The 24,412-nt window shown below is 43.1% G+C and overlaps 1 protein-coding gene across 1 annotated transcript; it reads left to right on the forward strand.

Annotated features, from left to right (window-relative positions):
• Positions 1-791: 791 nt before the first annotated feature.
• Positions 792-16,086, forward strand: tnfsf10l (TNF superfamily member 10, like). Its single transcript, XM_077500206.1, has 7 exons — positions 792-1,334; positions 7,810-7,953; positions 11,930-11,966; positions 12,061-12,168; positions 13,409-13,557; positions 13,633-13,743; positions 15,164-16,086. The coding sequence occupies exons 1-7, from the start codon at positions 1,110-1,112 to the stop codon at positions 15,347-15,349; spliced, it is 960 nt and encodes a 319-aa protein (XP_077356332.1). The 5' UTR covers positions 792-1,109; the 3' UTR covers positions 15,350-16,086.
• The last annotated feature ends 8,326 nt before the right edge of the window (positions 16,087-24,412 follow it).

Consider the following 24,412-nt stretch of genomic DNA (forward strand, 5'->3'; position numbering starts at 1 on the left):
AAATTTTATGTATCAAAGGTACTAGTGGTATCGGTGACTACTCGAGTTGAGTACTGGTACTGGTATCAGTCTGAAAAAAAAAAGTGTTATCGAATTTTGGAGAGCTTGAGTGCTATTGTGTGGCCTTGTTCTGTCAGTCCTCAATAGAAAATTCAAGTGATGGAACCTGGCAATAGAGATTAATGAAGGGAGTTCTAATCTTCTAATCATTTTTTTTTTGTGTATAAGTTTTTTCTTTCTCCTTTTGGCGAGGAAATTTTTTTTTTGTATTATTATTATTATTATTATTTTTAAAACTGTCCTGAACGGTAATTGTAATGTGAAGTGGCGTCGAGCCCACACTTTTCTTTTTGTTTTTGCGCCGTAAGACGGGACATTCAATTCAAGTTGATTGGACGATGCGTCATCTTGTGCGCGTTCATTTTGACCAAGCATAAAAGTGTCGTCTTCGGTCTTGTCTTGGGGGGAAAAAAAACAAAGCACCAAACATATTTGCCAGCTAAAAATGCACGAAAGGTTCAACATTAAACAGGCAAACGGCGAGTAATTCTGCGAAAAGGGAATTAATAGCAGCATTGATTTGTCTATGATTGTTTGTTTGTTTGTTTGTTTGTTTGTTTGTTTTCCCCCGGCGTCGGGGCTTTCTGGTTTCCTCGCAGCTGCATGTCCCGACCTAAACAACGCTTGATTGGTCGGACCTAAAAATGTATTCTCGTAGTATTTACAGAAATGCGTGCGAGCCTATGATGACCTAAATACAACCACCTGTCTGTCTGCCTGTCTCACTTGCTTCTCAAAAGCGGGGAGGCGGAACATCTCCGACAAACAGTTTGACACAGAAACCAAGTTTTCATCGAGTGAAGAGGTTGAGAAAGTTATGAGCTTTTTGCTTGCAGGCCTGCTTGTTGCTCCTCCCCCGCCTCCCCCCGGGTGACGAAGAGGTTAAGCCAACCCCTCTGCTGCTTCTCGCAACCTCGTCCTGCAGCCAGCTCCACTCGTCCGCTCCAGCAGGCATGACCACATCCCCGCTTTAAACTGGCGTCTTCTTGCATGGACATTTTGGCGTGAACTTTGTCGCTGTCCCCTGGGTTCCGTGCGCGGGGGCCGCCATGGCCAGCCCGAGCGAGCAGCAACAGCAGCAGGATTATTTCCGATCCGTTAGCAGCGAGTCCACGACCTACATGATGGTTCCGACCGGGGGTCCCAGCAGCGGCGCGAGGCGGCGGGAAGCGCCTTCCAAGATGTGGGTGGCCCTGGTGGTGGCGGTGGTGGTTGTCCTGCAGGTGGCCTCCACCACGGGGCTCTTCGTCTACCTGAACATGTCCATCTCACAGGTAAGAACTTTTGCAACTCTTCCACTCTGTAGAACTTCTCGGGACATTTTTCTCTCCTGAAGTCATAATGAGAAGATTTCTTTCCCCACGCTGGAGCTCATTTATGGAAATAATCAGCGTGCTCCTTTCTGCATAGTAACAAGGAAAACAAAATAACTTTATAGAGAGGTGGAGAGTCCATCTGGAAGCATTCTTGGTCTGACGGGAAGCAAAAGAAATCAAATTGTGTCATTTTTGTATTCAATGTCAGAGCCTGAGCCCAGACCCCCCCCCCCCCACCCCTATCCAAGCAACATTTCACACATCTCCGAAGATGATCCCAGCTGTGAAAATCTCCACAGTGGTCAGGCTGTAGAGGATGAGGACCATCTTGTTTTTGTCCTCGCACGTGACGCGGGCGTTATAAGCGATAAGACCCCAAAGGGAACGGTGGTAACCAACAGCCTCTTTATCTTTATTATTCCAAGCGTAGCGCCAATTTGCCAAATGTCCGCTCTCTGACTGCAAAGAGGCGTATGACAACAATCTCAGTCAGTCAAACTTCTTCAAATAACAGTGGGCATATTGTGTATTCAGCCCCAAACTTGTCTCATGAAACGCATGAGGCCTGAGCATGTGTGTTTGGGGGGAATTCCCCCCTCGTCTGAATAAAAAGTACCCCCTTCAATTAACAAACAAGCGCGGCCGGTGGAGCGCAACAACACGGGACAAGAAGGAATTGTTTAGTATTGCCGTCAAATAAACAACGTGCCAACATATGCGGGCAAAGTAGACCAAAAATAAATCCTTTCAATGCCATAAATCAGAAGGGGGGGAATGTGACTTCTGCTCACAATATGCACCCAAAATACTAATTTGTGCCTTGATTGTCATTCCCGCCAGCAACCTTGCCATCTAGGTCAGCAAAATGAGCGCACCTAGGAGCTTTATATCTATTTAATATGATGTGTATCAATGTGTGATTCCTGGACAGTTGGGTCAGCAAATGCAACACATCTGTAGTCATGTTTATAAGACATAGATACTTTTGTATACTCTCATTTAAGAAGCTCAGAAAATCTTGCATTCCCTTGTAGGAATGCCTATTAAGCGTGTGCGCATAAGGCTGTGTGTCTGTGTGTCCGTGTGCGTGCTATCACTTTGTTTGCTTCCTCCGTCAGTCAACAAGTCCTGATAAAGGCTCTCAGCGAGAATTACAGCGCTTACACTGGTGCAAATAAGCGCAGTTGTCACTTTGTGTGTGTGGGGGGGGGTTGGCGTTCGCAAATGTGTCAGGTGGCACGCAGCCAATCACGTGAAGCAAACGCTTTCAGCCAAACACATGCTTAGCAGGCAGTGGCACTGATGAAAGAAGACATCTCGTTCACATTTTGGACGTCTCATTTGTGGAGACACATGAGTCACAGCGCACAAAACGAGACATAGTAGCCCACCCGCAGGCTGGCCAGCAGACCTCGTGGTGGAAGGCCGAGAATGTCCTGAAGGTCTGGGATCGTCTCAAACCGGACCATCATCTGTTTTGTCGCTGACGCCGCATGTGAGATCTATATAGGAAGTCAAAATAGTTGCTTAACACAGTGGATGTACGTGATGAAGCCACAAACTCGCTTTCCTCGCTTGATGCTAATTGCTAGCAACAACAGCAGTCATCGCGTTGGACTGCAAGCGATTACCACTACGGGAAGGTTTCGCATCGCAGTGTGCGGGTCAAAATGTGGATTTTGCGCCTCATTAAAATACATTGAAAAGCACAATTGAGAGTTTGAAGTTTTTCCAAACGGCAGACTTTCCCAAAAAGTTTCATCGATTGATTGATGTGTATCAGGGACAGTACACAATATTAATAAACATTGATGTAAATATGCCAGAATTAGCCAGCCCAAGAGGCTATTTTTCATCTGCAATCCCGAGACAGAGCGCACTCACATCACCTATACACAGGATGTAGACGGTCGACCGTTATAACCGCCTAGCTAGCAATAAGCTTCGCTGGCTACTACTTTTTCTGTGGCTAAAAACGGTGTGCACTCGCTCCTGAGTCAGTAATCGTCCTAAGGCTGTTTGAAAGTGCTATATAAATAAAGATGACTTGACTTGACTTGACCTCCATGGCGGCGAATAAGCTACACATTCGACAAGTATCATTTTCGCAAAGGGATGGCAAGTAAAGACAGAGAAACTAAGCTAAGCTAACACTAACACAGCTAGCGCATTTAACAACATAATTAAGTGTTTGGAGTGAACAAGTCCACTTTTCACAGACATACAGCTGGAACCTAAAGCTGATAACATCCAACAAAATAGCAGGCAAATTAAGTGTTTAGACTACAGAGAGAAATTACATTGCTAAACAGAAACAGAAATGAATTATGCTACGCCATATGTCAGTGGCATACAAATATGAGTAACATACAAGTCGTATACAATATTTATAAAATCAGGAACATTATTTGTTTGTTTTCACAATACAGTTATGAGTTAAAACTGCAGGAACATCAGCCTCTGAAGTTTTACTCATGGACAAGGAAGCAGGTGCGGGGAGGGGAGCAGCTTGCAATGTGAATTGTACTTAAGCAGCATCTGAAGTTAATTGGCTTTAATTAGCCCATTTGTCTCATGAGCTGACAGGAGCAGAGGAGAGGAGTGGGGGGTAGCAGATGAAAGGGACACAATATGGAGTTTAGTTTGCATTGTGGCCTCATTATTTATTTAAAAAAAAAAAAAAAAAAAAAAAAGTGTATGTGAAGCCTATTTTAAAGATACACATACATATATACATATGTATCGCGATACGTATCGTATCGTGACCCCCTGTATTGTGATACGTATCGTATTGTGAGATTATTGGCAATACCCAACTTTAGTAGATCTTATCTTTTTTAAATCAGTTTAGTTTTCCTTCTTGACAAGAATATGCAATTTGCTGTTATACACAATGTCCATCCATCCATCCATCCATCCATTTTCTAAACCGCTTACTCCTCACAAGGGTTGCGGGGGGTGTTGGAGCCTATCCCAGCCAGCTTCAGGCAGCACACCCTGAACTGATTGCCAGCCCATTGCATAATACACAATGTGAATTTAAGAAATAAAAACTTGATTATATAAAAAAAGAAAACCAACATGATATATTGTTATACTGTATTTTCAGGTTATACGAGACTTGTTATTGGCTATTGTGGCATGTTTACTCCATTGTTAGCGGTGAACGATTTTGCATTATTTGCAAAGAGCGCAGCACGTCTATTGTGTCAATCAAAATAGTCCTGACCCAGTTGTCGACTATTTCCTCGTTCTCGTTTCCCAGAAGTGTACTGTACGCCGACCTCTGGCCTTGAGCGTCAGATATGAATCGTTATCTTGATAGCCACAAAACAACTCCGCCCCGCATCTCCATCAAAACAGCACAGAATCCAGGGCAGCGCGCTGACAATGGCGGGTCGGAGGTCACAATGGCCGAGGCCCGGGAGTGGTCCCATTGCATATGTTTATGTGCGTGTGTGTGTGTGTGTGTGTGTGCTCACACGCACGCAGGTGCGCACAAAAGACATCTTGAGACCGGTTTGGCCGCTCACAGCATTCCTGAGTCGCCGGAGCCTCGTTAAACACGCGAAGCAGACGCACGTGCGCGCCACATGAAGCGTCTCTACTGGGAATCGGGCACGCAACACACACAGGCGCTGATGATGAAACGTCGCTAGTGGCTCTCCGCAGTCAAGAAAGTAAACTGACAGGCTAACAGAACGTTTACAAATCAAAGCTGAAAACTATTTTTAAGCTGTTGCACGTGAGGACTCGTGTCTTGCAACAGGCATGACGCAGTCGTGTTGGACCTCGTCCCAAGTTTGCGTTCACTCCGACACTTGAGCTTCTCTGTCTTTGGCCAAAGTGATTTATGCCCCGAGTCCAGCTGCAGCCGCGCACCAATGTGCATGTGTGTTTGTTCTAACCCCCCATCCTCTCCCATCCAGCTTGCTTTTGGTTGGCCTTCACTGGACACCAAAACCCGAAAAGTATATCTTTGAGGGCTTCTTGGAAAGCGCGCTGCAATCTGTGTGTGTGTGTTTGGCAGTGCACATCTCTCATTTGAGAGGATTAGCGAGAGTTGAGAGGGGCCACGTAACTCAAATCCAAGCAGACCAGAGGGACAGACCAGGCAAGAACTCTAAATTTAGGCGTGCACGTTAGATGAACGTGCACGTTATTGCACACACAGGGTGGGAACAGTGAGGTATTGTTCCCGACTTCCTGAGAGCAGCTCCATCCAGCCTTCATGTGAGCTCGTTTGCTCACGTTGCCATGGAGACGTCCCATCAGCATGTGGACAAAAAGTAGCCCATTGGTAGGTAAAGGAATGGCTAGCGGAGTTTTGCGCAGCTCCCAAGAGGAAGATAAAGAACTCTGGCCACTCCGCTGCCACAGACAGAAGTTTTCTCACAGGCGTTTGACGGGAAAAGTAAATGATGGGAAAACTGCGAGACAAAGTTGGAAGAAGTGGTTTGGCGCCAGCCACACATTGCGCTCACGCGTCGCGCGCTAACAGCGCCAGCAGAAATTTTCTGTGGCTACAAGTCAATCAATTGGTGGCATAAATACAGTTAGGCCCAAAAGTATATGGACAGTGACACAATTTTCATGATTTAGCTACCACATTGGATTTAAACGGACTCAACTACAATGTAATTGAAGGGCAGACTTTAAGCTTTGAAAAGAAATCTATGATTAACTCATTTGCTCCCAAAGACGTATTTATACGTTTTTTTTGTTTTTTTTTGTTTTTTATGCTAGAGCATGCGAATGTCCAGGCCTTTTTGAGTTCACAAGCTCACCAGTGCATTTTGTCTTTCTCACAATGTACCAAACTGTTGATTTGGCCGCTCTTAACATTTCTGCTCTTTCGTGGATGGTTTTGTTAATTTTTTGTCAGCCTCAGAATGGGCTGTTTGGCCCCTATTTGAGAGCTCCTTTGACAGCATGTTGTGTGTTCATAGCAACATGTTCCAAATGAAAACGCCACACCTAGAATCAACTCCAGACCTTTTAACTGTGTATTTGATGACAGGTTAATGAGGGAAGGGAACATGTTTTTATTTTTTGCAGCCTTCTGAGTCAATTGCCCAATTATTTTTGGTCCCCTGAAAAAGTGACAGCTACATTTTAAAGAGCTGTAATTATTAAATCCTTCCTCCAATTTGGATGTCAATACTCTCAAATTAAAGCAGAGTCTGCACTTTAATTCTATATTAATTAATTGATTGTATTCTGGATATGTTTTTGTCAACAGCTACAATAACAAAACTTGTGTCACTGTCCAAATATTTTTGGGCCAACTGTATGAGCGATCTCGTCAGCGTTGTCATGAATTTCAGGGTGGATAAATGCAAACTAAAATGGAAAGAATAAATCCATTTTGCAAGAAACCTTAACTGGATCTGCTTGAGTGGGCCCCCGAAAATGATGTGACAGGCCCCATTTGACCCCCAGGTTGCAAGTTTGACACCTAGTATTGCTGCTTTTTCTTGAATGTTCTGTTTGGACAGGCGTGATTCACGTCGCCGCCTTTCCCACCATAGATCAAACCCTCCCCCCGCTGGCCTTGTCGAGGTCAATGGACGCTACACGCATGGAATAACAATTGGAAAGTAGGGAGACTGTTCTGGCGACCCCACCCCGCCGCCATCCCCCGAACTGGACTCCACTGTCAGCACATTCTGGTCAAAAGATGAGAACATAAACGTTTCCAGTCAATACACCTGTTTTGCGTTAGCTTCAAGTAGCGCTAGCGGCACACGCTGCTCATCCGTCGAATTAGCACAGCGGGACGCCTGTTGCTAGACAAAACAGCAAATTTGAACGCTTCTTGAGCACGACAATGAGGCGAGGAAAAGTACCAGAACTGCGGCTCACCAGCGCTTCTCAATGAGCTTCTGGAGAGAATCCAAGCAGCAAAACAATGACGTTGAAACTTTTTACACAACCATCAGGCAAGCTGGAAAGAAGTCGCTTGTCACAACACAACAATCGCCGACTCAATATGGAGTGAAGAAAAGTCTTGCGTTTCTCTCACACGCAACATGTGAATGTCATTAGAGCAGACAGCCTGCAAAGGCTGAGTCACTCGCACTGACTCTCCTTCGAAGAATCTTAACCTTTCCCGTAAATCCGTCAACCCCCCCACCGTGCTGACCCAGATCTCGTTAGAGCAAAACACGAAAAGACATGAATGAGAAGAAAACCAAGTGTGTTATCTTTGCCCACGCTGGCTCAGCGCGGTCGTTAGCCGCGTTCTCGGAGCGGGCCGTAGCATCATGGGGGGTTTGCCGGCGAGTTTCTCAAGTAACAAAAACGGAATTGTAAATGAAAAATGACAAAGTCCAGCTGCTCGTCAACGCTCACATGCTGACTTTAGCGGAGTTTTTCCCCAATCGGTTGTCCACATGACGAATGAGGTTTCTTCTTTGTGTTGTGCGTGCAGGTGCGCAGTCAGGGGGTGACGGAGGAGCTCAAATGTCTGAGTTTACTCAACGCTCTCGACCAGGACATCCCAGAGCAGCTGGCCCAGCTCCTGGGAGAACCTTGCATCAAGCTGGCCGAGGGCATCAAAGCCTACATCTCCAAGGTAATGTCAACGTGAAATGATCGATGACAGTCCACTGGGGGGGTCTTCAAAGGGTGACACACCAAATATGCGCTTGATTTCAAAATGGAAAAATCCCCGCAGGCTCTCGACCAAGAAATCACTGCTAGCTTGTTTTGCTTCTAGCGTTGTCTTACTGCTGAGTGCAGACGAATGAAGATTGTTGTTCTTCTGTCAGGCTGCCAACTATGACTCACACATAAACACCACTGACCTTCTTTTGGGTTACGTGTGTGCGCGTTTGTTTTCATACAGCTCTTCAAATCAAGTATCAAGAACTAAAGGAGGGTTGCTTCATCATGTCACACGTAGACCAATCAGAGGTCAGCGAGGGCTGAATTTGACCTGAGGCTATTTTTAGATTTGATGAGAGTGCAAGATGATAAGCTTTTGGCTTTCTTTTCAACTTGTTTGGTTAGAACGGAGCTTTTCCGACATGTGCAAGTGGAAAGACAGCAAGTAGAACTCCATTGAATTGAAAAAATAAGGAAAGTAGTGAACAGGAAAGGCTTGGAAGTTCAATATTTACGTGATCCACTTCAATCAACGTGCACGCCAGAGGCACTTTCACACAGTGAAGGAACACCGGTGTGGAAAAAAGGATGGGCTCTAATCCACAAAACTAGACTTGCACAGTTCATTACCTTTGCAAAGAGGTCACATATCAGGCATCCGGCGCAGGGGCGGCACCAAACACAGATTGTTATATGGGGCCACGTGCAAATGGACCAGAGCAATCAACACAACAAAGGGGAAGCATCATGGGAATATACACAACAACAGTGGGCGTCTGTTTTCACCTTTTGCTAAATGCTTCGTCACCTTCATGTCAGGGTTCTTTGTTCTTCCACACCAGACAGAAAAAGAATTTCCCCAAAGTCGGCAGCTACTATTCTAAATAAACTTCAGCATCCAGTCAAACCTCTCAACCCACCATGACACGTTTTTCTAGCCTAAAACAGAATCTTTTGTTTTTACTAGCCTGTTTTCCCAGAACCCTCCACATGAAACTCAAAATAATTTCCTTGATGAGAAAAGGCTTTTTGTGCATTCCTGCTTCCTCCTCCGAATGTCATGAAACACTGTTGCAGTGGTTTATGAATCATCAACCTGCCGCCCCCCCCCCCGCACACACAGACTCTTTCTCACACAGAGCGAGCCAGCCCAGGCCTGTCTAGGGCAAGCAGCGTATTCAAGTATTGGGTTGCAGCCCCCACTAATCTGCAGGAGAAAGGCTCCTTCATGTGCCTGCTTGTCTCTCGTCCCGGCAACTCAGCCTTTTACTTCTGCAAAGCTGTCACTCATCCTTCTCATTCCATAATCCGCACGTTCTTTTACCGAGCTGACGAGAGCGTAAAAAGATGAAGTCTCCTTCCTGTTTCCTTGCAGTTCACCTGTCCAAGCGGCAGTAAATTTGGCAAGTCGTAAACCGGCGCGCGGCAGCTCCTTTTCACAGCTTGTATTTACGAGCTTGCTGGGAGAAAGTTGACCTTCCAAATAGAAGACCGCGGCGGACGGCCCAAAAAGCTAATGGCGGTGTTGCTGAAAAGGTTGCAGGATCAGAAACGCAAAGTTGAAAGACTTAATAGTTGAATAAACGGCAAAGGGAAGGAATGCAGAAAGTTTTTCTGTTTTCCTGGTGCAAGAGTTGCGCTGTCATGTTGGAGCTGCAGATCCAAGCACAAAAGCTTGAGGGAATAGTCAACATCTGCTTTGTGCTGAAATTCTTTGTCTTTGGTTGGCAATGCTTCCGTGCCGACAAGGATTAAATGGTTGCCACATGCTCCGGAAGTCCTTTTCCATGAGGTTAAAGCGATACAAGACTTATAACTCATTTTTCATTATTGGATTAAACAGTGTGGATAAAGAATAAAAGTGCACATATCTCTGGCACCTTATTCCATGAATTTTATTTTAGATCGATAATTAAGTATCAAAATAAAATATACCGTGGTGAACGCCATTATCCTGGTCACGTGATCATGATGACGTATCCCGTGCGTAAACAAAAGTCGGTTTCGGTCATTTCAAGTTTGCTGATGTGGGCACAAAAAAAAAAAAAAAAAGTCTTCTATACCAATTACTGAGCCAATTCTGGTGACTGGTGAGAGTAAAATCCTCAACACATCAGGGATCATATCATTCTGTGTGGGGGTGGGGCTGCAGCTCCTAATGTGGGCTAAAGCGTTCTTAGCACACAACATGTAGCTTAGCCTAGCAGAGTAAAAGTCACCCAGATGTTTACCGTCCAGGTTAGGGGCCGCCCACAAATTACATTTCCAGAGTGAACAGTGTCAATGGTGACTTGACTGGTAATTTGAGCCTCTGTAACAATTGGTTGGTTTCATCTTCACTTTCAGATGGACACAAATGTTTGGCGAGTCCTCCGTGGCTGTACTGCTTTTGAAGAAGTGCTTCTTTGCTATAAGGCGTAATTCCACATTTGATGTTCGCCGTGGGACACAATAATTCCTCGTGATATTTGTTGTCACTGGCAGCCATGTCATTCAATGTGTGTTTTACGCACGTGATACGTCATGATGATCACATGGCTGTCCAAAATGGGAAGAGTTGAAATGAACCATTCCACAGAATAGTATAGTCTTGTATTCCTTTAAGACCCTTCAAAAAGGGCACAAGTCTTGCATTCAGGAGGGCACAGAATCTAAGAATTGAGAAATATCTGTGAGTGAGTCAACTGACACTCAGTTTGATTATTAGACACGTTTCTTATCATTTTGGTTTCTTAGCGCAGACTACAAGAGATCATGCCGTTTGTGTGACATAAGACTGATGACCTGTTTGATTACCTGTAGACAGGCTTTTACTTTCTGGACCTGAATTTAACATCTCTGCTAAAAGATCAATGGATGACTTGGAAGCATTTCTTCATAAACTTTGACAAGTCGATGGCATGTGACCATTTTTGGAATTTGGTCAAGATCAGATGTCGTGGAAAGAAACAAACTGTTGGATGGTGTTCACATCCGAGCGCAGCTTCCGTCTTTTGGTGACAGATTTCACTCTCTGGGCCTCAGCTGATTATCAGTTAAGGCTTGTGAAGACAGACCTGCCGCTGTGGTATCAGACGAAGCCCGGCGGCCCACTAGAGGATGAAAAGCTCATTTGTTCGCACAAAAACAAATGTGCTGCCAATTTTCTCCTTTTTCCTCACGGGCGAGGAGGCAATTTTCTGCTCTCAGGACCCCGAGGAACGCAAAGCCCAGACGGACATGCTCCGCTGAGCGAGACCGTAGACTGCACAAACATGTGGAGGAAGCCGGTGAGCACAAGACGGGATTCGAGCGGTCATATCGCCACCACGGCCATTTTGTGGAACGCAGAAGGAGCAGTTCCTTGACTTACTTTTCTTTGTACTACATGCGGTTCAACAGTTGTTGCCACCGCGAGCCCAAAGCATCTGTCCAAAAAGCCGCTCGGGTTGAATTTTGCTCCCTCCTACCCGAGAGGCCACTTGACCAACAAATCTGGTACTTTGGATGCGTTAAAAGCAAGAAGCATCGAGTGCAGTTTGCTGAGGGAAAAACAGGCCAGCTGCTAACACAACCACCTCAGGTCACCATTAGCTCACTTCTCACCCTTCACATTCCGCTTTCTAGGGCCTTTCGGGGAGATTAATAGTAGCAGGAACTCAGTGGCACCTAACCGCTAACATGGGAGGTGGAGGGAAAACATGAGAGGCGAGCGGACCAACTAAATATCCGGTGAAAATAAAACACACGAAAGAAGGCGAGCGTCCACTGCACTTGCACAGTTAACGATGACGGAGCGAGCGGGAGAGAAAAAACAGATGGCGGCCAGCGGAGAAGACGTGCGCCACATCAAACCGCCGTGGAGTCGGATATCACAGAAGGGGGAAAAAAATAGAAGACTTCACACAACTTGTCTACCAATCATGATTTATGCATGCTAATGAAAGACTGCCTTCTTCTTTCAGGTGACTGAGAACCTCATCTCCAAACAAACCTTTATGGGTGAGCACATGCGCACACGCACACACACACACGCATGCACTTTTGTTTCTGAGCCTGTGTTTTTGGTATCCCTGCTGTATCTTCACGTAACCAGTGGCCAGAACCATGCCTCGCAGTTTCAACAACTCAGGCTCAAAGTTCTTGAGCTCAGTCGTCCAAAGGCCTTCGGCCCACCTGACCCTCCGGGACACCAGTTCGCAAGGTAAGTAGGGCCCGATACCGATTGCCGATTAATCGGCCGATTATTTAAAAATATACAATTCATCAAATTAACCCCTTTCCCAATTCCTTTTCAATGGGTGTCACTGACGCACAAAATTTCGCTATTAAGATTCTCTGCTTTGAATAGCAAGTCCATAAAAAAAAAATCATGAAGTATTCAAGGTTATTGTATAGATTATGTGTCAATAATAAAACACTTACTTTTTTTTTTTAATTACAACTGCTGTAAAGCTAACTTTTTTCTTTTATATATTTTTATCTTGTGTTATTTTCACAAGTCTTGGGACTTACTGGGCTAACCTGGGACCTCGGGGATTGTATTTCGTGCCATGTCATGTGGAAATGTGTGTTAAGCCAAAAAATAATAATAATAATAAAAATCCTTGGACGTTTGCATCCTTGAATTTTGAGAAAAGAAAGTCTGAATCCTTGAAATATCAACTTAATAATATAACTTGGAAGGACAATGACAAAATAAAAAAATAGAAGGGAACAAAAAAATAATAGCAACTGAAAAGACAGTAAGAACCTAACCCAAATACTGACAGTTCCTGTGCGTTTTGGCCTCTTAGGGGCAGTGTGGTGCCGTGCATCCATGGCGTACACATTTAAAGTCCGTACAGAAGAAAGTTAGGATTAAATTATATTTAAATAACTCGTTTTTCACACATTAGGAAGAATTTGTGCCTTTGCGTAGTGTAATCTCATATGTGTGTATGTGTTCCCACAAGATTTGTGTGTGGATATTTGTTATTTGAAGGAAAAACACTCCCGTCGATGCTAACTTCCTGTTTGCATTTGCTAACTTCCTGTTAGCGCTAGGCTAGCGATGGTTTGAAAAAAGAACCATGTTTTGTATTTAAATATACAGTGGATGTAATTCTTAATGTTGACTTTTTAGTTTTACAGTTAACTCCAACTGCAGTGTCGTTAAACAGCATAAAGGATGCTTAGGGACAACAGAATAACCAAAGAACATGCGCTACATACTTGCTAGTTGCTCATGCTACGCAAGCAAAATGGTGCATTCAGGGTACTTTCACAGCGTCGGAAACTTCGGTTTTCTCAAATAACGTTTTAAGAGGAAAATAATCGGCCATTTGGCCCAATTGAACGATTGTTTTGGCCGATGTTTGTAGGCCAAGAATCGGCCGATTAATCGGTGAGTACTTGGAATCGGGACTACGAGACGAGACCTCACTTGACTTTTCCCCCAACAGGGTACCCTCAACCAGGACTCCACCAGTCCTGCCGCCACGTGGTGCGCTCGTGGGCCAATAGGAGCTTGGGGGCTCACTTGCACAACATGACCCTAAGCAACGGAAGGCTGCGAGTTCCCCAGGACGGCCGCTACTACCTGTACTCACAGGTGAGCGTCCTTGACTTCTGCCGCGACTACTTCCGGAACGTTTCCAAAGTGAGCCGGCCTCCACGTTTGTTCCAGGTGTATTTCCGGTACCCGTCGCCCGCCACTGCTGACGCGGACCAGCGCAGCGTTAGCCACCAGCTGGTGCAGTGCGTCTACAAGAAGACCTCCTATCCGAGCCCAATTCAGGTACGCCGAACAGCCGACCCGGTTGTAGCAAACCTAGTCAGACAATGGTGAAGCTTACTCGTGTTTCTATACGTTTTTATTCCTTCCTTGTTCGATTTGTTGACACGTTTGTTTTGTTGTGTTTCTGTAAAGCGCTTTGTGACAGCTAAGGCTGTTTGAAAGTGCTATATAAATAAAGATGACTTGACACCTGTAAGAGCTATACCGTAAACAAACAACTAAACATTATTGTCAAATATAACTTCAACACACTTTCAGTTCTACATCTGAAAAAGCTAGCTGAAACAGAAAGCTATTAGCAACCTTCTATACGGCCTTCTATAAAAAGTGACAATGTCCCGCTATTAGCCATTAGCAGCTAACATGAGCAGTCAACCAAATTGTTCGAAGTCACGCGTACAATCTAAAACACAAACATCCTTCTACTCAGCCGTTCGTGGCTAGCTTAAAAAGCGACAGTAGCAATTAGTTAGCCATTAGCAGCTAACATGAGCCGTTAAATTTACTCGTCAACTTTATGCGTGACATCACACAATGTTAGGAGCAACCACTTAGGAGAAGCTATCATTAGCTTCACTTTAACTGAAAATAACATACAAAAAACTCCTTTTCACAAGTAATTCACGTAATGAAAAATCACAATGAAACAACACAAATACCTTATCCCCATTTCAGCTAGTTGCTTAGACAGCAACAATCGTAAAACACGTTGAATCACGGACCTTTTTTCTGTTAGCATCTTTCTGTTTGGTATAAAGAAACCTCTAGTGGATAGAACTTCCTGGACTGCAGGAAGTTCGCCAAAATAAAAACACATAAAATAAAAACTAGGACTAGGATATTGACATTAGAAATCCAAAAGCTTGTAAAATAATAGGGGTGGGAATTGCCTAGTACCTGACGATTCGATTCGTATCACGATTCACAGGTCACGATTCGATTCGATACCGATTAATCCCGATACGAATGGTCACGATTCGATACCGATTAATCCCGATACGAATTTATAAGTCGATTGTTGCGATTTTTTTTCCATTCATATTTAGAAAATACTAATCAGTAAGCTTGTAGAGTGTAAGATTTATATGAAAATGTATTATTTATTTATCTGAAATTTCAGTCTTATAGAGGTTGTAATCTGTTTCATGTTTGAACAGCATTAAAATAAAAATATTAAGGCTTAATGTGCCGTTCATATAACATTCTTCCATGCTCAAGGTGTGAATCCTAAAAAAAAAAAAAAAAAAAAAAAAAATCGATTCTGCCGATTATTGAATCGATTCGAGAATCGCGCGATGTAGTATCGCGATATATCGCCGAATCGATTTTTTTTTTAACACCCCTATAAAATAATAAACAGAATCTTTTATGTTGGTTACACCGTCGAACCTCGCTGACGCCGTCTGTTTCTTCTCCGCAGCTCCTAAAGGGGGTCGGCACCAAGTGCTGGGCGCCCGACGCAGAGTACGCCCTCCACTCCGTCTACCAAGGGGGACTCTTTGAGCTGAGGGCCGGCGACGAACTCTTTGTTTCCGTCTCGTCGCCGACTATGCTCAACGCCGATGATTCCTCCAGCTACTTCGGCGCCTTCAGACTGGATCTCTGAGCGCCGGTGTTGAGGGACTAACCGGAGAAAGACTGAGGTCCGGAGGTCGAGTTGCCCCGCTTTGCTCGGAAGAATGCGCAGAACCACTCCGACCAGTAAGGAACTCGACAAGAGTGAAAAGGGCGGGAAAATCTCCTGACAACTTCTTTGAGCCAAAGCAAACCACTCGGGTGGCAGAAAACGAGGTTGCTGCTGTTCATATTTTGATGTTTGATCCTCCGGCAAGGATTTTATTTGATTTTTTATTTTTTGGCAATAATGAGTGCTGCTTGTCTTGTTGGGGAATCCTAAGTTTTGGACTCCGGACCGAAGAATGTACAGACAATAAAACGTTGAAGGAATGCAGAGCAGAAATCACATGCCAGGACAATTGCGTACATACAAATCAGTGAAGGGTGTTGATACGAAAAGTCATCCATGTGTACTTTGACGGTTTAAGGCCCCTTGTGGTTCCAAAGGGAGGACAGTGATGAAGAGGAGGAGGAGACTGAGCCAGATGATGAAGGGGAAAAAAAAAAAAAAAAAAAACTAGGTCGAGGCTCACCAGAAGCCGGACCAGTTTAGCCTTGTCTTTCTCCTTACCGTGTAAATACAACACCGATGACGAACCTGGTCTTTCCTGCATAACCAACGTGGAACATTTGCACAAGTTTCACTAAAGTTTACATTTTGTATTCAAATCAAACCTTTTGGACGATGTCCAGTACTCAATAAAGCAAAAAATGTTTTCAAAACAACTTGCACCGATGTTTTTTTCAAGGGCGATTCATTAGTAGCCAAGGAGGCCGATAACCGATATTTCAAGCAGATATTCATTTGCAGTATAAGAGAAAATATTAGTGTCAAAAAAAAATAATAAAAAAATAAAAAAAAAATAAAAATAAAAAAAAAAATATATATATATATATATATATATATATATATATATATATATATATATATATATGATTATTTTTATTTAAACGTAAAGAATTGCTGCGATTGGCTGGCAACTAGTCCAAAGTGTACCCCGCCTACTGCCCAGAGACAGCTGAGATGGGCTCCAGCACCCCCTGAGACCCTTGTGAGGAATAAGCGGCCAAGGAAATGGATGGAAGGATAAAGAATTGACAGCTTTGTTTAAAAATTCTAACAAAAATTGCAGGGAGCTTCAAGAGTCATCAAAAAGTTCCCTGAAGTTTTCTACTTTGAATAGCTTTCCAAAATTTCAACATGATTTATTAATTTTACTTATTCTTTTTCATTTTTAAAAATAAGTAGGGATTTTCGAGTGTCAGCGTTTCTGTCAAGGTTCATAAAAGATCTTCGCAGACAGTGAAAAATTGTCCGTGTTGTGTGCTGAAGGGTTGGATCCCAAAGCGCAGACACAAATACGGTTTTAACTATTTATTCACATAACTTGACTAGATGAAAAACAACGAGAATGCATCGAGAATCACGAGACGCCAAAGGCCCCTTGGGCTGCGGAGAAGTACAGAGAACAGCGAGCAATAATCCGGCAACACACACATTTCTGGAATTCTCTGATTTGCTGTTAACCCAGTAATTACAGATAGTTCCTGACATCAACAAACATCATATAGCATAAAAGATTCTTCAGTAACGCGATTAAAGATACCTTACAAATCCTAATAAAAAAAACAAAAACTAAATTTGCTCCGTTTGCAAGCATTCACCACTCAGTGAGATAACAGCTTTATCGGCCTTCAGATTCGTAAAAAGTGCCAAATATGGGCACTGATAATTGGCCTATCCCTAAAAAAAAAAAAAAAAAGTTTTGTGTGGCTTTCAAAGCCTGGATTTAACCGATTTGAGTTGATGCTGGTGAACGTGCAGTATGTTGACGTCTGAAAGCTTTGTAGATGAATTGTGCCATCACGTTTGAGCTCCAAACGCGCAGTAGGTAAACACATGCAAACACTTTGCTGACAGCGGCACCATCTGCAGCACATTTGGACGCGACCAAACAGTTTGTCCAGCAAATTAAAGGAAAGACGGAGGAGGAGGAGGAGGAGGACGAGAAGGAGGAGGAGGAGGACATCCACAGACGTAAACCACGCTGCCCCCAGCGCGCACACATCATCCGCCAGCATAAACACAAATGCACATTTGGCCACGCAGATCATACATGTGTGCGTGTCTTGTTCGTGGGACTCCCTTCACTTGAAATTTTTAGGGCATCAATTATATGCGAATTTTCACTATTACGTTCTTATTTGGAGCGTTGGAATATTGTGACACTCAAGCTGTGTGCTTGTAACAAGACAATCCGTTATCATTAAACGGGAAACCACCAGGGCAGTCTGTTCCAATGTGGTTCCCATTTTGGATTAATTCCCTGACATATGTTTTTTTGGACAGTATGTCAGCTTGAGCGGAGATGTGCCCAGTTTGAGCTTGGCACGCCACTGCAACATAGCGTTTGTTTGGCCAAGTTACTGCAGAAAAATAACATCTTTATCCATCTGTCTGTCTAGAGAAAATGAAAGCCAAAGTCCACGCCCCGACGTGGCACCGCTTCATCTGAGCCACATTCCCCACGTAGTGCCCAAGATCGCATTTCCAGCAGAGTGCGTCCGGGCTTGTTATAAACAATCTCAGTGTTGTTTTTCTCATGGCGTCAAATCACACTCGCAAAGATGTTTTCAGTCTCTTGTTGCCGTTGCGCTCCAAAAGCTCGCCTGTCAAACTAATTTTCGTCACGGGCCACTCTTGTTCTGCTTCCCCTCAGAGAGTTGTTAGAAGAAAAAAAAAAAAAAAGGCTACACACCCATGTTCAAGGGCCAGGTTTTTGTGATATAAAAGAAATGAGGCCAAGATAAGATATCATTTTAAATTGTTTTCCATGAAGGAACCTGTAACTATAAAATCGACATATTATGTAAGCCTTTTTGAGAGGGAAAGTGAAACACAAATGTCTTATAAGTGGGGTGGGGCTATGTTTAGAAATAATCATATATTCAAACTAATTTTAAAGATGCATAAAAACAGCTGAATTTTGCTTCATAACTCATATTCCACAAATATAATATTAATCAGAATGTCATGTTTAGGCTAGTGAGGTCACATATTGTCAAGAAATGTTTAAGGTTGACTTCCATTTTAAATGGAGTCGGCACATCCCTGCCACCATTTAAAGTGCTTCGGATGACGCTGTGAGCCTGACACCACTCTTAAAGAGTAACTGATCAACCGTATGATTTCACACCGTTTGACTTCCCAAGGTCGGAGGGCATATTGGCCAACTGACGCCGATTGTGTTGTGTTGGCCCGAAGGCCTTCGACTGGGACGTTTCCGCCCACCACCATGGAATCATTAAAAAGGAATGTTGTGCTTTTCTTTACGGTGTCATAAAAACGCCTCGCACTGACGTGAAGCCAATCAATAAGCGGTGCGAGGGCTTAGATGCTGGATTAGAAGCAGGCCAGCACCAAAGCCGATCGGACTCATTTGTTTTCTTGTTTGGCATTTGGAAGGACATATGAATGTTTGTTCTTTGGACACGGCTTAGAATCGGGACGTGATTTACTCCTCTGACGATGGTACGACAACAATCACGAAGCCCAACGCTCGCTTTCGCACGACATGACCTCAAAATGGTCAACATGTGTCATTTGAAGACTAAAACAAATGTGCTCTGCAAAAATTTTAGATGAGAAGCGCATGGAAGGAGAACAAGCTCCAATTAGCAACCAACTCCAGACACGTTTGAAAATTAGTATTTCCAAGATTGAAAAATGTGCATCAACCTGGCAATTTCTTTGATCCTTTCGGATCAAATGGGGAAAAGAAATGGGCAGCATGCAAGTTTTGCAACTTAAAGCGGAAGTCATTATTATACTTTTCTTAATAATAATATGTTATATGTGACCTCACTAGTAAACATAACATTTTGATTAATATTACATTTGTGCAATGCAGCAAAATGCAGCCATTTTTATCCATCTCAGCGGGCGGCCATTTTGCTACTTGGTGTCGACTGAAGATGACATCACAGTTGCTCAGGGCTCAAGCAACGACCAATCACAGCTCAGCTTAAAAAAACAGGTGAGCTGTGATTGAGTGTTACCTGAGACCTCAGCAACTGTGATGTCACTCATTTGACAGCAAGAGGCAAAATGGCCGCCTTCTGATATTGATCAAAACGACTGGATTTTGCTGGTTAACTCATATTCCATTAATGCAATATTAACCGACTAGTGGAGCCCCATAGAACATATTGTCAAGAAATTTTGGTGGGTTGACTTCCCCTTTAGAGAACAAAGACAACAACTATGACAGCTAACTTCAATCGGCCACAAGAAAAGCCAAAGAGACAACAAGGCTGCTTGTGTTAGCTTGAAAGTTTAGCTCACCAATCTCCGGCCAAACATAAACAAAGCAGTTTTGCCTCATTTATATACACAGACCGTTCACATGATGCAAATGCGTTAGTACATCTAAGTAATTGTACAGATTGTGACTGTGCAAATATCTGTTTTGGACTGAGCCAGATTGTCATAAGACTTGACTTGTGACTTGCTCATGCGCACACAAGAGTCCTGTAAAGTCTTCAAACAATGCCTTTTTGTGGACGGCAGACTTCGGTATGACGTCTCACTTGTCCCAAGACCGTTTTACCATCGACCTTTACAAGACCAGACCACTTTGGAGTTTCATGAGCTCTCGGCCATGTTTTTACCAACACAACTTCCCGTGTGATAAAGGCCGAGTTACAACTTGAGCACAGTGCGCCGACTCCCGGCGAAAACATACAAAGCAAAGCGGCATGAGCCAGAAACAGCGTGACGTGCGGCTGTTCGCACTCCACCATCCAACTCCTGTGGTTTGATGGCCCAGTGAGGATGTAGCAAGCGTGGAGATCGTGGCGAGAGGCCGACTTGGATTCAGCGATCGCTTTAAAGGGGAAGTCAACCCAGAAGTATTTTTTTATTGACAATAATATGTTCCATGCAGCCCCACCAGTCTAAATATGGTATTCTGGTTAATATTGTGTTAGTGGAATAGTTATGCAGCAAAATCCAGCCATTTTTATTAAAGGCCCAGTCTGCCGGTTTTACTCAGGAAAATGCACTTTTTAAATACAGGATTTAAACAAACAAACAAACAAACTACTTCTCAATTTACAGATCTGGGTTTCGCTGTTTACAAAACAAACACAAAATGGCAAAAATACAGGCTGGGGGGGTAGTGGTTTAGGACAAAATCACCACCAAAAATTAAGAGAAGCCTAGATCTGTAAATTGAGAAGTAGTTTGTTTGTTTAAATCCTGTATTTAAAAAGTGCATTTTCCTGAGTGAAACCGGCAGACTGGGCCTTTAATCTCAGAGGGCGGCCATTTTGCCACTTGCTGTCGACTGAAGATGACATCAGTGTTGCTCAGGTTACAACCAATCACAGCTCAGCTTCAGAAAACAGGCGAGTTGTGATTGACAACAAGTGGCAAAATGGCTGCTCCCTCAGATGGATAAAAACGGCTGGGTTTTGCTTCATAACTCATATTCCACAAATGTAATATTAATAAGAATGTCATGTTTAGACTAGTGAGGTCACATGTAACATATTATTGTCAAAAAATGTTTAAGTTGACTTTCCCCTTTAACTCATTCACTCCCAGCCATTTTCACTGAAGCAACCCCCTTCTCTCCTGGCTGTTTTACCGGATTTTGACTGATTTTGAATGGTCCTCAGAATATTGTGTTCTATTGCTAAAAAAACATGGAACCTACCAAAAGAAAGATTTGAGTCTCTTCAGAAAAAAAGTATATTTCTCTCTGTTTCCGTTTTGCAGCAGTTAGCATTAGATTATAGCTAAGTTTCATCATTATTCACAAATCTGTATAAAACAGTGCGGAAAAGAGCCTTTTGTAACATGGCCTTGGTTGATCTCTTATACTCTGCTGCCACCTGCTGGCCGTTTTTGTAGTAACTACCATTGCTTCAAGCAGTCTTCAGTTCAGAGGCTGCATCAAAGCCTTCTGTGTGCGCTAGCATAGAAAAACGCAAAAAACATATAAATATGTCTTTGGGAGCATGGTAATATTTAAAATAGAACGTTTTCATACGTTTTGGAAGTAAATGACTGAGACAGACACAGTAAAGATCAAGTCAATACGAAGGTAATATCATAATAACGATAACAAATGTTGTGTTTCTCGATGCCAGACGTTTTTATTGTATGTTTGAACAAAGGCCGCGTGTTATTGTTGAACCTGCGCCACTCATTCTGCGCCCGGTCAACTCCGCGCAGACGTTATCTCCGGAGCGGTATTCTTTTCCTTCCAAAGCCGCAAGTCCCGCCATCTCCCGTTCTCACATGTCGTCATTTATCAACAGAGCCTGGCGCTGCCACGTTATTATTAGTTTTCCTTTAAGCAAATCAGGAAATGACTTTTAGAAAGTGTGCATACACATACACACACAGATCCCAAAACATCCTGACGAGACTAAGCGGGGCCAGACAAGAACTATGGCTGAAATCCACATAACAATACTTGCGTTGCGGCCCTGCTGGCCCGACTACCGGCAATTGCAAAAGCAGCGGGAGTCGCGCTATTGTCATGCTATCGCAATCCCTGGCAGGGCACCTAAAACAATGCCATAAAGCCTCACGCATTACTGAGCACTTGATAAGGTCTTTGAAAAGCCTCCCCCCTCCTCATGGAGTCACAAAAGGGCTTGTTCGCAGGAAGCTGGAGCCAAAACCGCCTGGGAACGTACACGCACGAACACAAGCGCACACGAACGAGTCCTGAAGATCTTAAAGCAAAATGGCCATCAACTGAGCATCTCTTGCCAATTCCCTTGAAAGTACTTTTCGTTGTTTACACCCCACGCATGAACTTCTTATCATGAAAACTGACAAGCTCCCGTGGGACTCAAAATGCTTTCCGCATGACTCCATTGAAACCTGGACTCGGAGGTTTGGGGTTTCGCTGCTGGATCCGTGAAATAGTAAAAATGACACTTTGTTTTAGTTCTAAGGAGTTGAAGCGGTACTTGTGGATTGACTACTTGTGTTTATTATTGCACATAAGAAACGTTGCTTATTTTTACAGAGGTGTGGAAATACCACTGTGGAGTAAACATTTTTGACTGGGAAATACGTTCGAACGTACTTGCAAGTGCAAATACGTTGAAATGTATTTTTAATTCGTTTGAATGTAATTGCAAATATTTGAACATACTTGCAAATACATTTAAAGGGGAATAGGGAAACATGCTCTGCAGATATAAATCATCAAAAACACAAATAATGTATTGGTATAATGTAGGTCAAATGCAAAAAAAATAAAAAATAAAAAATATATATATATACATAGATTTTTTACTTGCAGATGTGCAGGTAAATACTCAATACATTTTTTGCATTTAGCTTATACAGGTATGTTCGAACGTACTTGCCAATAGGTTTAAACTTTTTCTTTATTATTTTGGTATTTTGAAAAAAAAAAAAAAAACGTTCAAATATGTTCACTAGGGTTGGGCATCGATTCTAATTTCCTCAATCGATTTGATTTTGATTCACAAGAGTTCAGTTTGATTCTATTTTTCCCGATTCGATTTGATTCATTTCAGTTTAAACCGATAGCGACTAATTATCGAACATCAATTCGTCATGTCAAGGACATGATTAAAAACTCCACAAATATTACATTCCAAAGTAAATTTTGAGGAGTCAGTAACTGGTCAAATGGTTTAGTTTATTAACTCATTCGCTCCCAGCTGTTTTACTGGATTTTGATTGATTTTGCAAGGCCCACGGAATTTTGTGTTCTATTCATATAAAAACATGGACCCTACCAAAAGAAAGATTAGTCTCTTCTTTCATCAGGGAAAAAACATGTGTGTGTGTGTGTGTGTGTGTGTGTGTGTGTGTATATTATAGTGCTGTCACAAGATTACAATTTTTAATCTGATTAATCACACTTTTTAATTTTGATTAATCACGATTAATCAGCTAAATTAGTTGCATAATATAAAATAAATACAAAATACCGTAATATTTTTACATTAACGCATTTTATTATCTGAATGTCACTTGAAAACATTGATTAAATGCATGTACGCAACTGGATGCATGTGTGTATTGCTCAAAACGTAACGGCATCATATCAAGTGGGTGCAATTCAGCAATTATATCGCAAAGGACTTGCTGAATGCTGACGTAAACTTGGTAACATCATCATATCAACTGGGTGCATTTCAGCAATTATATTGCAAAGAACGCGCTGAATACAGATCTAGACAAATACACATCCATTCACTGAGAGTATGTATAGGTCTCCCTTAACCAGTTGCTGAGGCAAACAAGCTTATTGATATTTTCAGATGCCAGTTTAGATCTTCTTTTTTTTTTTTTTTTTTTATATAACTGTAATACTATATGTCTTTCATAAGTTTTGAAAACACCAAAAGAAAAGAATTGTAGTTGCCATTTGTCATCAATTGGGTGAGCAGTTACCCCGAGGCAATGTGATTACTTACTGAGGTCCAATAGTCTGCTGTAATCGATACAAATTCAGCAGTGTTCAGCAATTGCTCCATGGTGAGCTTCTCTGCGTCGTGAAGTCCGTGTATCCGTGTTGTAATAGTCCCCCTTGAGTAGTTTGTAGTTCAGGTCGCCTGTAGCGATGCACATGATGTCTTGCAGATTCCGGTCCTCAATGATGTTTATTGGTCGACATACTGTGGCTATCCATTTCGTATATGCGTTGCGTAATTTTACTCTCCGCCAGCGTAATCTGTCGTCCACCGCAAGACGCCGCCCGATGCACTCGTAGCACTCGTAGCACTCTTGCTAGCAGCTGACACAACGGTGTGTTTTGCTTTGATATTTTAAACTTGTGCTTCGATGGAAAGCGAGGTCAATGCTGCAATAAATGCAAGTTACTTTTGTTTTATCTAAAGTCCTGTCGGGGTGTTTTTTAAAGTGAAATTTACTACCGAGCACACCAACTGGCGTCACCCCGCTCATCTTGGAACAACAGGCGTAGGAAATGCCGTGCATTGACCTAATCACTGACCTGCGCTGCCTTCAATGTAACCATCCGCGGTTACG

The sequence above is a fragment of the Festucalex cinctus genome, chromosome 16 (genome assembly GCF_051991245.1).
Source record: "Festucalex cinctus isolate MCC-2025b chromosome 16, RoL_Fcin_1.0, whole genome shotgun sequence".
Classification (NCBI taxonomy): domain Eukaryota; kingdom Metazoa; phylum Chordata; class Actinopteri; order Syngnathiformes; family Syngnathidae; genus Festucalex; species Festucalex cinctus.